This window comes from Sceloporus occidentalis, unplaced genomic scaffold, assembly GCF_023333645.1.
Source record: "Sceloporus occidentalis isolate IW3139 unplaced genomic scaffold, rSceOcc1.0.p SCAF_14, whole genome shotgun sequence".
Lineage (NCBI taxonomy): Eukaryota > Metazoa > Chordata > Lepidosauria > Squamata > Phrynosomatidae > Sceloporus > Sceloporus occidentalis.
This window is the reverse complement of record NW_028316994.1, coordinates 10,933,854-10,956,259: the sequence shown is the minus strand read 5'-3', so window position 1 is coordinate 10,956,259 and position 22,406 is coordinate 10,933,854. Positions and strand designations below refer to the sequence as shown.

Genomic DNA, 22,406 nt, shown 5'->3' with positions numbered 1-22,406 from the left:
CAATATTATCCAATATTATCCAATATTATCCAATATTATCCAATATTATTATTATTTATATCCTGCCTTTTCTGATTGAGGATTGAGGTGGGTAACAACAAAGAAAATACAATATACAACAATAAAAACAACAAGCCCCACAAAACTCCAATCCAACCATCCCTCCCAACTATAAAATTAAACAGTAAAAAAAAATGTTAAAAAGTACATAACAATACATCAAAGTTAAAAACAAATCACAAGTAAGAAAAATAATAAAAGGGGGATTCAATTGGTTCTGGACATTATCAATCGGGGAAGGCCTGCCGGAAGAGAAAGGTTTTTGTCGCCTTTTAAAAAGCCTCGAGTGAAGATAATTGGCGAATCTCTTCCAGCAGGTCATTCCAACTTTTTGGAGCGGTGACAGAGGAGGACCTCCGGGAGGTCACCGCCAGTCTGGTCTTTCTAGATTGTAAAAGATTTTTTCCGGAGGATCGGAGTGTATGGGAAGGATTGTATGGGAGGAGGCATTCCTTCAAGTAGACTGGATCCAGGCCATGTAGGGCTTTATAGGTGATAACCAACACCTTGTACTGTGCCCGGAAGCTAATAGGCAGCCAATGTAGTGATTTTAAAATAGGTGTAATATGGTCGAACTTGGATTTTCTGGCGACCAGTCTGGCTGCCATATATCAATTGGAGCTTCCAGACGAGGCACAAAGGTTGCCCCATGTAGAGCACATTGCAGAAATCAAGGCGGGAGGTCACTAGAGCATGTACGACCATTTCTAGGTCCTGCTGCTCCAGGTAGGGGCACAATTGGCATATCAGCCGAAGCTGATAACAGGCACTCCTGGCTGTTGCATCAATCTGAGAAGACAGTTGAAGCAACAAATCCAGGAGCCCACCTAAACTGCGGACACAGTCTTTCAGGGTAAGTGTAACCCCATCTAGAACTGGTGAACTATTCGCCATACCCAGATTGGGGTTACCTATCACAAGAACCTCCGTTTTATTTGGATTCAGCTTAAGTCTATTTTCCCTCATCCAATCCATTACCGACTTCAGGCAGACATTCAGCGGGGAGATGCCCTCCTTGGTCACTGAAGCAGCCCAAGACATAGAGAAATAAATTTGGGAGTCATCAGCGTACTGATAATACCCTGCCCCATGTCTCTGGACAATCTCACCCAGCGGCTTCATGTAAATGTTAAACAGCATGGGGGACAGAATGGCGTCCTGAGGGACACCAGATGTCAGCTCTCTTGTAGAGTAGCAGCTGTCCCCCAGCCTCCTCCTAGACCCTGATCTGCTCCCCTCCTTCACCCTGCCGCCTATCCCATCATCCCCTGACTCCTCCTAGACCCCGATCTTCTCCCCTCCGTCAACCTTCCACCCATCCCATCATTCCCTGCCTCCTCCTAGACCTTGATCTTCTCCTCTCCTTCAACCTGCCACCCATCCCATCATCCCTTGCCTCCTCCTTCAGCTCGATTAAAGATGACAGCTAAGGAGGGGGCAGGGAAGGAAGAAAGCATCCAGAGCCCCACTGAGCATGCACAAGGGTTTCTATTTGAAGCACTGAACACTCAAATTATGTTCCGGTGTGGTAATACAATGTGCATTCATTCTGGTTTGCACGTTTTAATGTGAATTTGCATTGCTAGACAGGAGTGACTCCGGATCTGGTGTGAAAAAACATGAGGTTTCGCATTGCTAGAACAGGAGTGACTGCAGATCTGATCTGCAAACCCCCACGTGTGATAAGGGCCTAGGCCTTTGATTTGATGGATCGATGGTTATAAAGTCTGTAGTCAATAAACAATTTTCTACAACATCAATGAGGAAAACAAAAGGGTAAAAAGCACATACACATTCACTACCAGACCTTATCAACTAGCATTGCCTAACAGAGGATCATTTTCTTTTACAAATGGATATATTAAATAACAGTACGCATAAATAATAAGATGGAATGAATATCAATACTTCTTCTTTACTAACTGTTCTTTTACATTTAGCTCAGGTCTGAATAGAATCATGTAGCATTTTGGGAAGAAGATGCAAGCCAGTAATGCAAAACTAGAGACCAAGATGGAGAAGACTTCCACAGTCACCATATTTGTCCCTTTGGTGCTCATGTAACTTGGGACAAAGGAAACCCAAACACTGCAAAAGACCAACATGCTGAAGGTGATCAGCTTGGCTTCATTGAAACTGTCAGGCAGCTTCCTGGCTAAGAAAGCAACTGTGAAGCTGATGAAAGCCAAGAGCCACATGTAACTCAGGACAAGGTAGAACATAGTCTCAGAGCCTTCATTGCATTGCAAGATGGTCTCAGCTGGCTGGGAGTGCATGTCAGCCTCTGGAAATGGCGGTGCAGTTATTAACCAAACAGCACAGATCAGAGTTTGAATAACAGAACAGACAAAGATCACTGATGTTGCCAGCTTCTTTCCAATCCATTTCCTCATCTTGTTCCCTGGCTTTGTGGCAATGAAGGCCAGCACCACAGTGATAGTTTTGGCCAACATGCAAGAAACAGCTATAGAAAAGACAACCCCAAAGACTGTTTGCCGGAGAAGGCAAGAAACCTTCCCTGGAGTGCCAAGGAAAAGAAAGGAGCAAAGAAAGCAGAGCAACAGAGAGACAAGCAGAATACAGGTAATGGTCCAGTTGTTGGCTTTGACAATGGGAGTTTCTTGGTAATGAATGAAAGTCCCCATTACCAGAATCGTAATTATTGAAAAGAAGACTGCAGAGGAAGCCAAAACTGCTCCCAGGGGTTCTGTGTAGGATAGATAAATGGCTCTTTTAGGAAGGCATTGATCTTGCTTCTCATTTGGATAGTGATCGTCTGGACACTTTGCACATTCACTTGCATCTGAAATACATGAAAAAGCTCTCAATGTTTCCCAAACCACTGCAAATATTCTTCAAATTCCATTTAAAATTCATTCTTGCTTAGCTCTGAATTAACCAAATTTTGTCCTTTCTTCCATGAGAATATTTGATAAGTTTGCTATAAATAATTCGGTTTTGTTTCTAAATAAGATATAATTTCATTTGCATGTGTATTTCAAAGAATTTTTCCCAAACATATGTATTTTAATTACCTATTTGAACATAGAAAAATACTTAAACTAGAACTGGCTACTTTCTTATGCTCTTTACCAGTGATGCCCAATGTGGGCAGGCGTCTTGGGGTGGTGGAAAGATCCAGGGAGAAGTAAGGGAAAGGGAGATGGCAGGGCAGCCTTCAACTGGAGACAAGGGGAGAGGTCTCTGATGGCAATGAGGCCATTTATAACAACGGAACTTGAGCATCCACGGATTTTAGTTTCTGCAGGGGGGGGGGGGTGGTCCGAGACCTGATCCATTGCAGATACCCAGAGCCAACTATATCTCATTGATCACAAATACCACTGACTCCGATTGAGCCCTATTAGTATCCTCATATTACAAATCTTTTATATAACAGAACAGTGAGACATTGGCTGCAAAGTTTACTGTAGAGGCTCAGTGAATTAGGACAAACATAAAACTCAAAGGGGATGCATTCACACTATTTTGGGAATAGTTAAATTTCTGTCAGTTCCCATTGGGATTCTTTGTAAAATCCTGCTCAAAATTCATGCTACATTGTGAATCTTAGCAACGTACACATGGGGAATACCATAAAGAACTATGTCAGAGGAGGCTGAACTAGCTCTACTCAAAATGTGTATTTTTAGCAATCCAAAGTTGTAGAGAGATCTCCAAAACAAAATCAAGAAAACCTGGGACCTTCAGTGATTTTCTTTTCCTGTCTGGAGTTCCTCTTAATCATAACTGGGATTTTCCCATCTCTCCTTCTTCCGAGGGGCAGATAAGAAGGGTCATAATAATTCACAAGAGAACATCCTCTCAATGTATACCAAACAAATTATTTGCTGTTGTGTTGTGTGCCTAGAAATCATTTCTGACTCATGAGAACCCCAAGATGAGATCATCATGGGGTTTTCTTGGCAACATTTGTTGAGAAGAAATTCAGCCCAAAACTCCTCCCTCATGTCCTGAACAATTTCAGAGCTTTCTTCCGGAGGCAGATCTTTCAGACCAATTATTGTCAGAGGACTTTCATTTGAAGTTCCCAGAAATGTTGAAGCCCTTTTCTAGTGAAACACACAGATACTTCTTGCTATGCTTAATTCTGCATAGGCTTTCCTAAAAAATGATGCACTTGCAAAGTCTGGTATCCTAAGCATAAACTGAACCCCTATTTTCCTTCCTCTAACATAAAATGTACCAACATTTGCTGCTGGAACCTGAGGAATACACACTGCAAATTCTTGAGCTGGAAAACATTATGGTAACTATGGGGCTCTACAGACTTTAGCTAAGGGGAGGTGGGAGGCTGCCGCTTTCCTGGCCAGGTCAGGGCCATGGCAAACTCACGCTGCGGCCCTGACCCGAGCTTAGGAGGGTGCAAAAAGGAGCTGCAAAAAGTGGCTCCTTTTTGCACCATCCAAAGGGTGCCATAACTGTGGCGGCACGGCTATATGGTGCACCATCGGTGCTGTGTCATCTGGACGCAATGGCAGAGATGCCCCATGATGCTGCACACTGTCTGGGGCAACATGTGGCATCATGTCACCCTAGGGGCAGAGTCAGGGCATGCGTCATCAGAATGCTGTGCCCCGACACCAACCACACCGGTCTGTATAGGGCCTATCTGTTGTTTTTTCCCCCATAAGACTCAAGCCCAAGAACCAGTCTTTCTTAGAATCTTTTTATTTCTGTGGCTTGTAAGAAAGGAAGTGGTTGGGGTCTAGATTACTCCCCTATGTAAAGCAGATTAAGTATTCCCCATATGACACAATATTCTTTTTCTTACCAAGGTGGTCTGAAATCCTCCCATCAGCACATTGAACACAGTCATAGCAACAGACATAATTCCCCGGCTGAATAAGCCTGCTGTATCCTGGCTGGCAGTTCTCAACACATTTTGAAAAAGGAGGCATCTAATGTGAAGCACAAAGATGAGAATTCAGAATGGTGAAAAATTCACTCTTCCTATGTGAGATGAGGTGGTTCACTATCTTTCCATTTCTTTAGAGGTGGAGAAGAACCTTTACATTTTTTATGTAATCACATGAGACTTTTAAACCATGATTTAATTGAGAAGGAAGTGGCATCGGCAACACTGATAGCACCATGCCATTTCCCTCCTGTAGCTGCCCCATGCCCAGCTGTTCCTTCTCCTGTGAATGGGCTTCCAATTGCGTGACGCCATGGGTGGGAAAAGCCATTCCCGGGGCATTTGTGCAATTCGCACTCACATGATGCTATTTTCCCCTCTTCCCCCCTTGCTATTTTATTAAAAATAACCCTTTGGTTTTCACACAAATCCACAGCTCTGAAGCCTCACAGTAGTGTTGTTTGTTTAAAAATTAAAAATTAAAACATTAAATCAGAGCTACAGAGCTGCAGAACTACACAACAAAAGTTGAAAAGCTCAAAAGAACCCAAAGGCATGATGGGAAGTGAGGGAGGGAGGAGGGAAGGGAAGAGAGTGCAATGGGGGCAGCAGCCCTAAGATAATCAATGTGAAGATGGCTGCCTTCAAAGTGCTAAGTTACCATTTCAATTTTTTACTGTGATTGCAGTGAGAAACAAGTGGGTGTGATAAAGTTCTTGGTTGGATAATGATTCTTTGGACCGGCGCATGCCAAAATGGCCCCTGGGGGCGGGGTTAGTGTATCCAGCATGAGGACACTGCACCCTGACTCCGCCCACAGGACAGCACTTTCTGCTGGTCTGTATAGGGTCAGGGGTATCTTACAAAAATACCGTTTAACTCAAAGATGCTATGATTTTAGGATGCAAACTCTTTGGAATGACTATTAATCCCCATGTGGCAAAGGTAACCTTTGAGTGTCAAAAGTGATCTCTTGTTTTTCTCTAGTTTTCATTTGCAAAGAATCTCTTTTCCAGACAAATAAAGGCAAATCTACCTTCTCAAACTTGTGATTCCACACAACAGCACTGCCATTCATGGTGAACCTTTTGCCTGCAGAAGCCTGGGGATCAATTCCTCCGACTCGGACTTTTTGGAAAGATTGATTAGAGAAAGTGACCAAGTTGATAACATCAAATCCAGAGACCAGATCCCCATTTTCATTGAAAAAGATTTCTTCCCCAGCACTATTGTTAAAGCGGATGTATCTCAGAAATGAGCATAGCTAAATTGGAGCAGGACAAAAAAGATGATTATGTGGCAAAATAAAGCTGCTTTGGTTCACTTTGGATGTATGCTGTTTAAATGATCGATGAGTCCTAAGAGGCTGGAAGCTACGCCAAAGCCACACTCCAGTCTTAAGGAATGGAGAAAATCTTTGGTGCATCTTCTGGCCTTCTGCGATCCATGTGTCATTTAAACAGCTTACCTCCAATGTAACCCAAAGTAGCTTTATTTTGGCCTGTCTGTTTGGGCTGTTCGTGGGAGTAGGGATTTGCTTTCTAACTAGGTAGCTATTATCTGTCTGTCATACTGCCTTTGTTCTAGTTCCAGATTCTTCATTTCTTATCACACAAATGAATAGAAATGCAGCTGAAACCATTTAGTTATAATGGTATAGAAAAAATAAGACTGGTTAAATACCATTTCCTATTAAAAGAGAGGAGTAAATTAAGAGAGCTAAATAGCATTTAAAATATAATGAAAGGGGGGAAAGAAGTACAACTTCTGCTGCCAAAACTATTTCTGAACATAGGCTAATGAAATGAGTGCAGAGAGGTAGCCTGCCTGGGTTCCCATGGAATGGAATTTCACAGCCTTGGAGCAACCAGCAAGAGTCTCTTATATAGTGCTGCGATTCCAGTTTTACTGTTCTGGCTACCTCCTGTTGCATTTTCAGGTTTGTATTTCAGTGAGACCTAAATGTCCCTCCTTAAACTGCAAATCCCAGAAAGCAACAGGACACAGCCAGAGCAGTTAAAAGTGGGATAACAAAGCTATAATAGTTTAGTGCTGTAGTCTAAGCTGTCATGTTTGGCTGCCACCAAATGGTCCTGTGATAGTGATGGGACTGAAAAAAAGCCTTTGTGAAAACATCTAAAATTCAGCCAGGGTTTAATGAGAAGAGTATGTTTTTTTTTTTTAAACCCAAGCTTCATAGGTCCTGGCAAGTACTTTGAATTCTACATGGGGATATTTAGGAGAAGATCCTGAAAAGAGCTTTTATAAGAATTTGAAATATTATACAAATTCTCCTTCCTTAGAATCATAGAATCATAGAATAATAGAGTTGGAAGAAACTGCAAGGGCCATCTAGACCAACCCCCTGCCATGCAGGAAATCCAATTCAAATCATCCCGAAACAGATGGCCATCTAGTCTCTGTTTAAAGACCCCCAAGGAAGGAGACTCCACTACAATCTGAGGGAGTGTGTTCCACTGTCGGACAGCCCTTATTGTCAGGAAGTACTTCCTAATGTTGAGGTGGACTCTCTTTTCCTGTAGCTTGCATCCATTGCTCCGGGTCCTAGTCTCTGGAGCAAGTGAAAACAAGTCAGCTCCCTCCTCAGTATAGCATCCCTTCAAGTATTTAAACAGGGCTATCATATCACCTCTTAACCTTCTCTTCTCCAGGCTAAACATCCCCAGCTCCTTAAGTCATTCCTCATAGGACATGGTTTCTAGACCTTTCACCATTTTACTTGCCCTCCTTTGGACATGTTCCAGTTTTTCAACATCCTTTTTGAATTGTGGCGCCCAGAACTGGACACAGTATTCCAGGTGGGGCCTTCCCCGCTTCATAAACAATCCCTGAGCATCGTGTCTGGCATGTCTGTTTAAAAGTTGGTGGGTTTGTGTGCATGCATACACAAGCACACATGATGAAAACGACAGCCAGTGTATAGTGTGACTAGGAGACTGGCATGTGAATCCCAGTTCAGTCATGAAAACCAGTGGGGGACCTTGAGCAAGCCACAATCTCTCGGCATCATAGCAAAGCAAAGGCAATGCCACCCCAACTACAAATCATGTCAAGAAAACCCTGTGATACTTTTGCCTTACAGTTTTCATATGTTGAAAATGACCTGAAGGCACAACAACAATTATTAAAATGATAGAATTATAAATAATGTTATTGTGAGGGATGTTTTTGTTTGTCTGATTAAGTGACTCATCTTAGCTGACAGGTAATGAGAAATTTATCTAAGTAGTCATTTTACCCTGGACATACCTGCCAGGGCTGAATATTCAGAAGTCTCCAACTGTTCCCAGTATCCTTTGCTTTCCATTTGGTGCTCAATGAATTGGCAGCATGAAGAGCATGGGCTACAGCATAGACAGCATTGTAAACACTGTAGCTCTGACCAGTCATCCTCATTTCAAAGAGAGATCCAGGAAGGTTTCCAACTTTCTCTTTCCCAGTGCAATTGTTTGCATCTGGGTAATTCAGGTTATACAGTGGGAGAGAACACATAAAGGCACTGGACCAAAACTCCTTTAGGTGATCAATCTTGGACTGAATGGGATTTAGGTTCTGCAGAAACTTCTGAAATCCTGGCACCACATTGGTATGAAGGGCAAAGGAAAAGGTGCCATTGAGGGATCTTTCTGTGAACCTGTTCCCTGAGAAAACACTTGTGACATCCAACTGAGCAGTTATGATCCAAACTCTTTCCATAGGTTGCTTCTGAAAAAACTCACGCCTTCCTAGAATAACTTGAAAACCCTCCATAGATTGAGAGTCCCCATAAACCAGGATCGCATTAATATTCTTTGAGAGAAGAGCAGTGGCAATGGCATTTAGGCTTTTATGAAGGAATGATAACTTGTCATTTGTCATTGTGGGAACAGATAGTGTCAAAGCAATGCAAATATCCTTCTGGACAAGACTTGCACTGAGGATTCGATGAAATCTCTCTCCACTTTCATCCTCTGGAATGAGGAGACCAATCCAATTCCATTCAAAATACTCAAACAGTTGAATAATCCCAAAATACTGAATGATTTCATCTGGCACCATCCGGAAAAGAGAGGGAAATTGAAATTTATCACTAAAGATGGGGTCAAAAGACCCATAACTGAGCTAGAAGTGGAGAGGAAACACATATTTTTGAAAGAAATAAAATGAAATGCAGTTCTTCTTTTAGTTAGGGGAACATGACCCTTTTAGCTTTTGGAACAAAGAGATAAAAAGAAGAGAGGGTTATTTAAAAACACTCTGGTCCAGATGCCAGAATTTGAGCAGAGCAAGACTCACTCACTTGGCAGTGTAGGAAAATTATACCCATTTTGAATTACTGTGAAAGTTAAGTTTTCCCTTGCAAACACATTGTTCCCCTTTCCCCACAATGTTCAGCTCATTCACCATGGTGCAGAATAATATGTTTTACATATTTTAACATGTGATTAATCTTGTTTGTCTTTTGCAGAATACAGTCTGTCCTCCACATTTGCCGTTTTGACTTTTGCAGATATGGTTATTGACAGATTTGATTAGTGTGCTCTCTCTAGGAATCTCTAGTTACTCCAATGATGCTCTATGGTCAACATCAGCCAGAGGTCATGCTGGAGGACCTGGAGATTCCTACATTGGGGTTCTCTCAGGTTAAAAAATAGGGGTTTTTGTTATTTGCGGGGTTTCCACTTTCCCAGAGACCTGTGCTCCTAACCCCAGCCAATGTGGAGGGCCCACTATGTTGCACAATTCACTTAAAGTGATGGTGCTACAGTTTGGCTTCACATAAGTTATACTTTTGATTCTGTATTCCTTCAAAGGAGCCATGTGTTGCACTTCCTTCACCACAGTCCTTTGGGGCCTTTTGGAACCAGCCTTTACAAACAAAGGCCCAAACTCTGTTGTTAGTCCTGAGAAAAAAAGCCCATTGAATTCGTTGGCTTTCTCTACATGTCGACTGAACTTTCAACAACTGATTGATGCATTTGTGCTGCTCCTGCCATTGAGGACATTACACACATCCTCTTTGACTGTTGCTTATATGATAATGAGAGAGCCCACCTTTTACAACCATTTTTGGTTAGATTGACCTATTGGGATCCTCTGTCAGATTGTCCTATTTCCTTTCCGGTGAGAATTTACATCTTTTGTGCTGAGTAGTAAAATTTATTGTAAAAGTTGCTCGACTGAGAGATCAATGTATCATGCAAAACTGTGCTTCATGCCACGGAGATGAGTTCATTTAAACATTTCCAACATCCCTTCCTTCCTCCCCACTCTGTTTTAGATCGTTGTAGACTGTAGTTTGTTTTATATAATTTTTTAATTTAAATTTTACTTGTATTTGTTTTAACTTTTTAATTAAGTTTATATGAGTTTTTAAGTGTGATCAATTTTTTATCCTTGTATGTATTTGGATATCCTAACATTTAGATTTTGTATTATGTATTTTGTATTTTGTCTTCTATTGATATGGTCAGCTGACTAATCAATAAGATTTTTCATTGAAATTTGTTGTTAGCAACTGATTCATTGGGTCTACTCTCATGGAGACTAACTAATATGATGGCAGCTAAACAGTTTCTCTCTTTTCAGAAGCTGAAAATAAGGTGGGAAATGTTCATAGAAATATAACTGTTGAAATGAGACTGAAGCCTGCACCTAGGAGCAAGTTTATTTACTCCAGAAAAGAACATGTTCTTGATCATGTATTCTGTCTAAGAAGCTTTTTTCCTTTTCATTTTGAAAAGCATTAAGCATATTTTCTGCCTGCAAATCCCCTTTTCTAAGCAGCAAAGCCATGTGTAATTTTGAAATCTATCCCTACAGTAAATTATGGGAAATATGCATAGTACTTGAAACAATCACAGAAACCCTCATATTCTCATAGAAAGGGATTATATCTACTTGCATAGGGGGGGAAAAAGAAGGTTTACAAGCCCACCTTCCTTTCCAGTTTTTCCCTATTTTGGTCTGGACTGGACTGCAAAAGCCTTTCAATCCGTCACAGAATTGATTGTTTATTTCTTTACTTACTTTTCCAAATGCAAATATTTTTGGAGCATTTATAAAATTTAAGCCACTGTGACCACACTGTAAACCTCATCTATGCACATTCCAAAAATACATGCTTTATTCCATAGTCATTCACCTAATGTACACAGTTTTGGAACACTGTTCTGCTGTCCCAAACTTGGAAACATCTAGAATTCTGCACATGGCTTCTTTTCAGGAGTGTATGGAGTTATGCCAGGTATGAAATGGATAAGGTCCCCTCCCCAAATGAATTAAAATGTACTTTTCTCCCATCCCTTGTGTTGGTAGAAGCATGCATCACATGAATATGTGGAGTACCTTCTGGATTGTGAGGCTTAGCCTCGCTATCTGTTTGCTTAGTTAAGGGATCCTAGCTTTTATCCCTCTTTTGACAAAGACATTTTCCCCATCATCCATCCTACTACAGTTAGAAATAATGTTTTCCAAATCTTCTCCAAAACCAGGAGGGAAGTGGGCAGAGTGGTGCAGGTCTATTTCAGCATGGAATCATTGCACTTAATTTCACACGGAGTGGTTTCTATGAAAGCATGCAGAGATGTATCTTACATTTACTCTGCTAGAGCATGGAACTCAGATGCCAGGCCCAAACAGAAATCAAGGCAATGAAAAGCAAGTTTGGAGCTTTTACTAAAGCAAATTCACACCAATGGCAAAGTCACAACTGAACTGTTAACTGAGTAGACACACAGTACTGACAAGATCATTTCAAATTATCCGATTAGGAGAAGGATATAGAAGTAGAGGCAATGGAAGAAAAAATCTGTACTAAGGCATGAAGTATGACCATTCTTACCTGTGGAAATTTATAGATATTTAAGATATTGGCAATCTGGAGGGACGTTTGAGAGGTGTGACCACCGATGATGGCTATGAGATTGTATTCCCAATTGCATTTGTAATTGGGAACTTTCTGTCGTCCCATTGAGAGGAAACCCAATGTGGCCAAACTGGCTTTCAGTGAACTATATGAATTGTCCCAGATTGCTGCTTGCATTGTGATGTTGGGCAGAAACTTGTCATTCTTGTTGATCTCATAAATGGCAAAAGCAAAGGCAAAGACAAGCTGGTAGTTCTTAGTCAACATCCTGCATTCAGAATTAATTTTACAAGTTTATATCAAAGGTAGAAATGCACTTTATTTACTTATTATACCAGGGGAAACCTTGAGAATAAAATAGGAAACATATAAGAGTAGCAGATGGACTTGTGATATTCTCTTGCAGAGCTTTCATCCATCAATTGTATCGTGATGCAGAGACATACATTTAGACTACAACTAGAATTAAAGAATTTAAAGACAGAGATGTGGTTTGGTACAAAATTGATGTAAGTTCTTACTATTTCTTTTGAAAGAAACATGGTTCCTAGTCTCTGTGCCACATCAGTCCTTCAAGAATATAATTGTCTACGGAGGAATAATTTCTGTTTAGTATTCTTTGAGCACCTGGAAGTAATTAATCTGCTGCAAATATACCAGTATAAATTAGTCTATATTCTTTCAAATCCAGCATGCAGTTTGTAACTATGTAGCATTTTCATTGATTTCCCTCAGCCCCTGAACATTTGAAAATTATGATTCTTTTATAAAAAAAATTTTTTAAATCATCACATTTTAACCAAATCTTCACTATGTCTATATAAATACATTTAGGTTGTGTATACAATATTGTAATTTGAAGATAGAATTTTAATTTTGCTAGTTTTATGAGAATTATGATTTAACATTAGTCCAGAAAAGCCTAAGGAGTATAGAGTGAAATGAGAGGGACACCAACTTTAGGGACACCACTGATCCATCTGTGTCAACACTAAAACACTTTAAACCAGACCCACTTAAATCATACTAAACTGAGTCAAAGCCATTCTTCTAGCCTCTTCTTCTTCCTTACCAAAATCTGTAGGATGTTCCCGGTGCTTCCCTAAAGTCATTTAATAACATTTCTGCAGATGTAATGGACACAAATGCCCCGATGAGAAGATCTCCTTTGGAACGAACAGAATTTTGTTGAATGTGGCATTGCCAGCTGCACATGGAGCCCAAACGTTTGTTCAAAATATCAGTCAAGAGAAAGATGAGGAGTAATGAAACCTCTGAAAGTGCCATTACAGTTTGTGCTCATTCCCAATGATGCACAAGCGTCCAAACTTGCATCTCTTGCTCTGTTTTCATGCAATACCCAGCTATAAACAACCACCCTCACCCAAGCAGCAGCTTTTTCTGGTCCAAAGACTCCAGATTAAGCATTGGCAGAAAATGATGAGCTGTCCAAGCTTCATTGTTAGCCTCAAGCAGATGTATGGCAATTTAAGGAAATCCAGATTATTTGGCTCTTAATTTTCCAAGCTCTTGTTGGTGCTGCAATTCCACAGGCAGCCAGAATCACAAGTTTGGAAATTATAGGTTAGATAATCATCATTCTCAAAGCTTTAGAGTTCATGCGGAACTGGAGAAAACATGTTTGATACCATCTGTGCTTGAAGGAGTAGTAAATATCACATTATACATTAGGGAATCCTAGTGCATGATGAGTGATCTGACATTCTGAGCAGAAAGAAGGAAATGTGTTGGAAAGGATCACCAAGACAGCATAGATTCACTATACCCTTCACACTCTCAGAAATTAAAACAATTTATCATAATTCCAAAACTCTATTAACAAGGGCATCCGTAATATTCGTATCAACCAGTGCAGGATGATAAGTGGTACTGGGTGACTTTCCCCTGATAAACAGATAGCTGCACACAGAGACCATGACAGCAGATCAGTGCTAGTCACATTCAAACCTAACCCAGTCACTAATCACCATCAGCATATATGATATTCTCTTTTTTATTTATTTAGATTTAACATTCTTTCCATACATATATGTACTTTTCCATCTTATTCATTATTTTTTTACAAAAAAACCCTAAATATAATAAATAATAATACGTTTTATTTATAAATCGCTATTCCAAATAGATCATAGAAGAAAAGTACAAGAAAAAATCTACAATAGATATATAAAACTAATAAAACATTACAAATATGGATAAAATACACGTTAAGATACACTGTATCTTCAGGCTAGCCTCTGATGACACTGAGCCAGCCTGTACTCTCCCTCAACGGCCGAAAGATGACAGTTATGGAGGGAGGGCACCCCTCAGTGCACCCCTTTCCCCCCGGAGCCATTCCCTTCTTTATACTCCATCCAAATTTTTAACTCTTCCTGTGGAGGTAATTTCCCATCTTCTTTTCTTAATACATTTTCAATAATTTTTTTCCATATTTCATCAAAATCATTTCTTTTTCATAAACCTTTTTTTATTTTTACTTTGCCTGATAATTTGTCATTAATTGCTAACTTCCAATCTTCTTTATACCAGTCCTCCAATTTCACATTTATTTTTGTTTTCCAATTTCTTGCTATGATTAATCGCGGAACAGTAAACAAAATTGTTACAAGGTTTTTTCCTCTTTCCATTCTACTTCATTGTATATTGATAACAATCGTATGTTTGGTTTTCTATCTATCTTTATATTCATAATATTTTCTATCTATCTACTATTACTATTTCGGAACATTTTTGTACATATTTACATTGCCACCACATATGTATATAATATGATCCTACTTTCTGACAGCCTCTCCAACAATATTTTGAATTATCTTTGTTTATATTATGTAATTTCACTGCCGTCAAATACCATTTCCAGATCAGTTTATAATAATTTTCCTTAATTCGCACTGATACATTTTTCAAATGTCTTTGTTCACAAATCCTATTCCATTCATTATCACAAATTTTGCGTCCTAATTCAACTTCCCATATTTCTTTTAAAATAATTTGATTTAATTTTTACCTCTTATTTTCCATTCATATTTTCTAAATTTTACTAGTTGTACCTTTCATATTTTCGTCTTAATTTCTTTTCCTTTCTGGATTATTTGTTCAAATTGTGTATATTTTCCTTTTTCGATGTTTTTTTTTCTTCCAATTTTTAAACCATTGTTCTATTGGCATAAAATGTAACCAGGACATATTTATTCCCCTAAGTTTTTCTTTTATATTTTCTTTTCCTATTTTTAATTCCATCCAATTTTCTATTTTATCTATTTTCCTTTCCTTTAATTCTTTATCCAATAAATCTTTTAAATTTTTTGAAAAGAATTTCCATTATTACTGGTCTTATCATTGAGTTTTCATTCATTAATCCTTTTTTATATTTATTCCATATTTCTAATATATTTTTCATAAATGGGTTTTCAATTTCTTTAATTTCTTTCCTACTAAATTCTTTAAAACTAAATTTCTCTATTTTCATATCTATCTCTTTTCCCCCCATTTCTAACCAATCCAAATGTGGTACATCCAACATACCTTCTATTACATATCTTAAGTGGTTGGCTTCATAATATCCTTTTATATTAGGGAGGCCTAACCCTCCCTTTTTCTGAGCTCGTACCAAAATTGTTTATTTAATCTACTTCTTTTTCCTCCATTACAATATACATTTAGTAACCGTTGCCATTTATGTAATTCTACCTCTGATATTGTTAGTGGTATCATTCTGAATAAAAAATTTAATTTTGGTAAAATTTACATTTTGACTAATGCTGTTCTTCCAAACCATGATATTTGAATTTTCTTATATTCTACTAATTTTTTTTCAACTTCTTTCCGTAGTACTATAAAAAAATTCCCTTCCTTTTCTTTTAAATCTTTTGTTATATTTATTCCTAAATATATTATATTACTTTTTATTCTTATCCCTAACTCTTTTTGTTTCATAAACTCCAACTCTTCTTTTTTTGTATAATTAAATAACATCATTTCTGATTTATTCCAATTAATTTGAAGTCCTGTTATCTCTCCAAATAGATTCAAATGTTCTTTAATTTTTCCTATTTTGTCCTTTAAATATTTAAGAGTTAATAACATGTCGTCGGCAAATAAACTGATTTTATGTTTTTTTCCAGTCCTATTCCTTCCAAACAACTATCTTTCCTTATAACATTTGCTAACATTTCTATAACCATTACGAATAATATTGGTGAAAGCGGGCATCCTTGTCTTGTACCTCTCCTTACTTTTATTTCCTTCGTAATTCCATCATTGACAATTACTTTAATTGAATTATTACAATATAATTGGTCTATTAAGGCCTTTACTTTTTCCTCCATTATGAACTTTTTCATAATTATTTTTAATGTTGGCCATGCCACACAGTCAAATGCTTTAACTATATCTAATGCCAAGATCCCTGCTTTTGATTTTATTGTCCCCATCACACATATTTTACTCGAAACTCTACCTACTAAATTAGACATCTGTCTTCCTTTCACAAATCCACATTGATCTTTCCCTATATATTTATACATACATTTATTCATTCTATTTGCTATTATTCCTGTTAATATCTTTGCATCCTGATTTATTAATGATATAGGTCTATATGACCCTGGATCTGTTAAATCTTTATCTATTTTTGGTATTAATATTACCAATGATTGCTGCCATGATGCCAGGATTTTTTTCTCCATTTATTATTCCATTATATAACTCTAACAATTTTGGAACTAGTATTTTTTCAAACATCTTTTAATATTCAGGTCCTAAACCGTCCAATCCTAGAGTTTTCCCATTTTTTAATTTCTTAATTACTTCTATTATCTCTACCTTTTCAATGGGTTTTTCCAGTAATTCATTATCTTCTTCCTTTAATATTTGTCCCCAATTTTCTTCTACATATTTTTCTATTTGATCTAATGGGTTTTTTTCCTGCTTGATATAAATGTTTATAAAATTCTTCAAAAAATTATATTTTTTCTTTCATCAATCTGCACATATTCCCAGCTTTATCCTTCACTATATTTATCATACTTTCCATTTTCTTTTTCTGTGTGGACCTGGCCAGCATTTTTGAGTTTCTATTACTATATTTGAAATATTCCCTTCTTAAATAAATCAAATTTTCTTGTACTTTATTTCTATCTTTGGCAATTCCTCCCTTTTTGCCTTTAATTCCATATAAATCTGCTTATTTTTATTAACTATATATTTATTCTCCAATTGTTCTATATCTGTTTCTAATTTCTTTTTCTTTCTTCTTGTCTTTTTCGAAGGTTGTGTGATTCTTTTATACATATTCTTCTTGTTACTGCCTTCATCATATCCCATAGCAAACCTTTTGTCACATCTTTATTATTTATATCCCATATTTCTCGCCATTCCTTTCCAATGCTATCTACTATATCTTTATAATTCAGTATCTTGGTATTTAACCTCCACTGCTTTGTCTGTTCATAATCTTTCTTAATAATAATTTCTGCACTCACCAAAGCATGGTCACTTATTTTTATACTTGATATTTCAGTATCTAAAACTTTATTTATCATAATTTTTGAAACAAAAATGTAATCTATTCTAGTATATATTTTATGTACAGCAGAATAATATGTATATTTCTTTTCATCCCCTTTTACTGATCTCCAGACAACTTTAAATTCCCTTTTTTCATTATGTTATTTAAGTTTGTTATATTTCTATGTTTATCCTTTACTGAGGGGTTAGATTTGTCTTTAATCTTATCCATTTGCATGTTAAAGTCTCTGGCTATGATCACATATTGTTTTTGTATTTTTTCCAATTTATTTAACATTTTCTCATAAAACTCTTCTTGTTTTTCATTTGGTGCATATGCATTCACAAATACATAATTATCCTCACCTAGTTCTCCCTGTATTATTATGTATCTTCTTTCATAACCATTTATTACCTTATTTATTACAAAATTACATTTTTTTGCAATTATTATTGCTACACCCTTTGATTTAGAACTTCCAAATGCTTTCTCATAATTCTTTGCCCAGTTCAGTTTCAGTTCATTTTCCCCCTCTTTCCGTTGGTGCTTCTCTTGAATAAGGATAACCTCTGCTGCGTCCCTTCGTAATAAAGCTTCAATTCTTTGTTTAATCCCTGAACCTTTGGTGTTTAAAGTTGAAATTTTCAGTTTATCTAACATAGTACTGTTTATTTCTTTCTCCAATGGCTCCAATTTGTGCAACACATATCCCTTCCCTCCTCCGCGTGTTTCCCCTCCACTCCCTCCCCACGTCCCATTTACCTCTCCACTTCTTCTTGCTAGAGCGCATTGCTCTAGCCCCAGTCACTGAAGCTACCCCTGTGGAGAGGGGTGACGAAGACATCCCAAGGGCCAAAGAAACTGCCCACCCCCCCCCCCCCCACTGCTCATAAAAACAATAAACTTGACTTTAAACTTGATTGCTTAAATTCTCCTTTCCTCTATGGAAATTCACTTCCTCCACATGCTCCCAGTAGTTCTTCTCCTCCGAGCTTTCCAACCTGAATGACTTCTCCACTTCCTTCAGATTTTCTCAACTCTCCAGTTGTTCTTTTTTCTTTGTTATATGTGCCAAGATCTTTCAACAATTGTAGTCCTTGTTCCACTGATTCAATCCTATATCTTTTCCCTGCTTTTTGAAATTTCAGAAGTACAGGATAATAATAATAATAATAATAATAATAATAATAATAATAAACTGTTTATTTTTATACTGCTTTTCCTGCATGTCCCCATGTATAATAAATTCCCGCTCTCATCAATGCAATAGTGCATGGTTTCATCGACATCCTCCACATTTTCGTTTGCAAGCAGCAATCATTATTTTTACTTTGGCCTCATCAAATTTTAATTTTTCTGGATTCTTCCTCATCATATTCATCAATCCTTCCTTTTAGTTGTAATTTGTTACTCTTACTATTACATCTCATGGTGTTATCTTGTTCATCCCTGGTCCGATGCGGTGTACCTTTCCAAATCTGACTCAGTCCAATTGAGAGATGAGGAGATTTTTTGTAACCATTTCAAAATTTCTGTTTTCAAATCATATTTTCTGTCTCTTTTCCCAGACTCTGGTATATGTTTGATAACAAAATTGGTTCTTCTTTGATAATCCTGTAGATATATGAGTCTTTTATCTATTTCTGAAAGCTTGTCTCTATTAACTTGAATCTCTCTTTGGTGTCTTCCTTGTGTGACTTTGCATTCTTTACTGTCTAATTTTAATGCTTGCACATCTTCTAGTATTTGTTTTATATTTCTTTGTATTTCCATACATTTTCTGTCAGAATTTTTCCTTTCAAGTTGCATTTGTAATTGGAATTGCTTTGTCACAGCCTCTCTTTCATTCTGAATTGCTGTCAAAAAAACCTTGCTTTTCCGCTTCTCTTGCTTGGACTATTTCATTTTTCTGTCTTTCCAGAAGATGGTTCATCTCCTTAAATCTCATATCATTTTCCTGTTTCATAATTTGTGTGAGTTTATTCATCATTTGTTCACAGTCCATCATTCCTGCTTTTACTCCTGTTCCTGAATCTGCACCTCCTTGTTCTTGTTTTTCCTCACCCTTTTCTTCTCCTTGATTCACTGGGAGTGTATTTGAAGGAGTAGCCATTTTTAGGAGAACTTCTTAACATTTCTGTTTGTTCAGTTTGTTCTAATCTAGACAGTCTTCCAAAAGCTCTGTCTGAATGGTTATCTTTCTCAGTCTGTCTTACACCTCTATTCCAAAGTTTCCCCCCTAATATTTTTGACTTTTTTGACATTTATTTGGCATTTATTCGGTCTTCTCCACCTCCCAGCTTCCTCCTTCTCCCTCTCTGTCTTAACTTTAAGGCAGCTAACAGCTAGCAGGGGGTTCCCCCCCTTTTAAACAATTAACAGTGAACAGTCCTCTTTTCTCTTCTCATTCAAGCTACTGTCCATTTATAATTTATGGGTTAATTACACCCGATTTAAGGCAGATACAAGGCTGAAGTTCTTATCTCAAAATTCTTTTCAATAGCCTCTAGCTGCCTCATTTGTCTTTTTAATGGCGGACAGAATTCCTCCATGATTTTCCATCCTACACAATAATGAAACTAAAATGTTCTGAATCTTCATGAGACAATAATAGGGTTTATTTTTTTACCTTTTTGTGTTCCTTTTACCTTCTTCTTATGGATCCACCTGAAAGAATCAACATTTCTTTGGGAGCTTTTTTTTTTTTTTACTGCAATTATCCATTTCCGAGCATTGGGAAGATTCAGGCAGACCTACCGAGCCATTGCTCAGTCCCCGCCCCAGCATATATGATATTCTCACCCCTCTCCAGAAGGAATCATTTCCTTAAGATATGTCATGCATATACCATACACATTTGTTGCTGTTGTTCTGGGCCTTCGGGTCGATTCTGACTTATGGCAACCCAAAGGTGAACCTTTCAGAGGGTGTTCATTGCATGTTTCTTCAGAGGGGTTTGTCACGGCTATCCTCTGAGGCTGAGAAAATGTGACTTACCCAAGGTTATACTGTGGGTTTCTCTGGTCGAGGCAGGATTCAAACTCTGTTACTCCAGTGTCTTATTCCAGTGCTCAAACTGCTACACCACTTTGGCCCTCCATAATACAATACAAGACAGTATATTATATCATAGAAAGACAAGAGTATTTATAAAATGTTCAAAACATCACAGAAATCTATTTGCCTTGTGATTTTGCATTAATGGGAAGACCAAAGATGTCTGCCACAGGACATATTTGAATAGTGCATTGAGATTTGGCATATATAAACGTGAAATATCAGTCCAGTGGAAAGAGAGAAGAGAGAAAGAGTGAGCAGAGTTTTACTGGGAAGTCTTAAGTCTGAGCATGGACTTAAGCTCAGTGGCAAAGAGGAAAAGCCAACAAGGCATGATCAGCTGGGCAGGGAGATTTCAAGCACATGTGTCCAGAAGCAATGGAGAGTGACCACATTTTCCTGTACAGTAGTAGAATGGACTTTTGTGGTTTTCTTATGCTTTATTAGAGTAAGCAAAGAGAGGCAGGAAGGAGAGGAGTGGAGAGGGAGAGAGAAGAAGTGTGTGACAGAGAGAACAAAGCCTGATTACCCATAGTTACTTAGTCATGGAGTGTTTGTATCTTTTCAGAGATGGCAGGAGTATAGGATGCTGCAGTTCAATGTCAAACTGGAACAGAAAGTATCTTTTCAAGAGCCATGACATCATAAAAACATTTTGTTACAGGTAACTTTCATGAAGAGCCACTGTCATCTGAGCACTGAACTATGCCTCCAGTGGTCAAGGTTCAATTCCTGAGTGGCCATGGAAACCCATTGAGTGACCATGAGCAAGTCACACACTCTCAACCTCAGAAGATGGCAACGACAAACCACTTCCAAAGAAACTTGCCAAGGAAAACTCATGATAGGTCACCTTTCCACTTTCATTGGTATTACACCTTTCAACTTTTATTGGTAATACAACAAAATGGTAAAGTGAAATGATGGGTGGAATCCTATTTGTGGCCTATTGTACATAACCTGGACTTACATGTGTGTATGTCTTTTCCTGGAAGCTCTTCCAGATACTATTGCCCACTGATCTTGGAAAACTATTTAGATTAGTTGTTCCTTTAATCTTCCTGATGTACTTCAACAATCTGATTTGAATTGTTTTGAGCATGAAATGAGAAGGAGAGACGTGTATATGTACTGACAAAAATTAGAATGTAATTCTAATTCATAAATATACATATAAATTGCTCTTTCCATTAATTTGAAGAAAAAGAATGAAAGAACAAGAGAGACCCAGCCCTAGTCCAAAGGAGATTATCACACTGCCTTTTCTCCTGAGACACGGGATGTAAACGTCAACAGTCGGATTTTATCACACATATTTGGGCCCAGGCAGTAGGCATCCTATACTCAATGTGGGCTTCTCCTATACCTTGCAAAGAAAAGAAAAACGCTTCTGTGCAAAGGGTGGTGTGATAATCTCCATTGTTTGCTCAGTTGCAGGAAGGGCCTGACTTTGCCAGCCTTGGCATGAATTGGAGGCCAAGAAGGAGAAATACATCGTGGCAGAATGACACCATGACATCAAAGTTTGGAGGCAGAGATAGAGGGCTATTAAGTATCAGCTAGTCCCAAGATTAACTTTCCTGAAGGTATCACTAGGGTTTTCCACCATCTTTTATTACATTGTAGGCTTCTTTTGGTCACAATAAGAAGGGGAAGAAATTAAGTTTCCATAGGTATCTTTGTGTCTTCTTATCTGAAGAGTGGGGTTACAAGGGAGACAGAGGACAGAGCAGGAAGGAAGGAAGGAAGGAAGGAAGGAAGGAAGGAAGGAAGGAAGGAATTGAGGCATACAGCCAGGCAGGCTTTAAAATTTATTTCTTCCACTCTACTGTTTTAATTTTTCATGTTATGATTTCATCAAGGTTATCAGAGTAAAAATCATCAAACTGCTTATTCAGTGAAATAAACCAAAGCCCCAGTTCTATCCAGCATCACAGTGTCTCCTTCTACAGTTGTTGGCACTCTAAAAATAAATTACCTTGGGAATTTGGCAAAATGTTTTTTCTCAA

At 38.0% G+C, this 22,406-nt stretch overlaps 1 protein-coding gene across 1 annotated transcript; it reads right to left on the bottom strand.

The window, feature by feature from the left end:
* Positions 1–1,961: 1,961 nt before the first annotated feature.
* On the bottom strand, positions 1,962–12,074 carry LOC149303902 (vomeronasal type-2 receptor 26-like). The gene is made up of 4 exons (XM_089480861.1): positions 11,784–12,074; positions 5,976–6,203; positions 4,856–4,982; positions 1,962–2,863 (listed from the first exon to the last, which is right to left on the bottom strand). The coding sequence occupies exons 1-4, from the start codon at positions 12,072–12,074 to the stop codon at positions 1,962–1,964; spliced, it is 1,548 nt and encodes a 515-aa protein (XP_089336987.1).
* Positions 12,075–22,406: the final 10,332 nt, after the last annotated feature.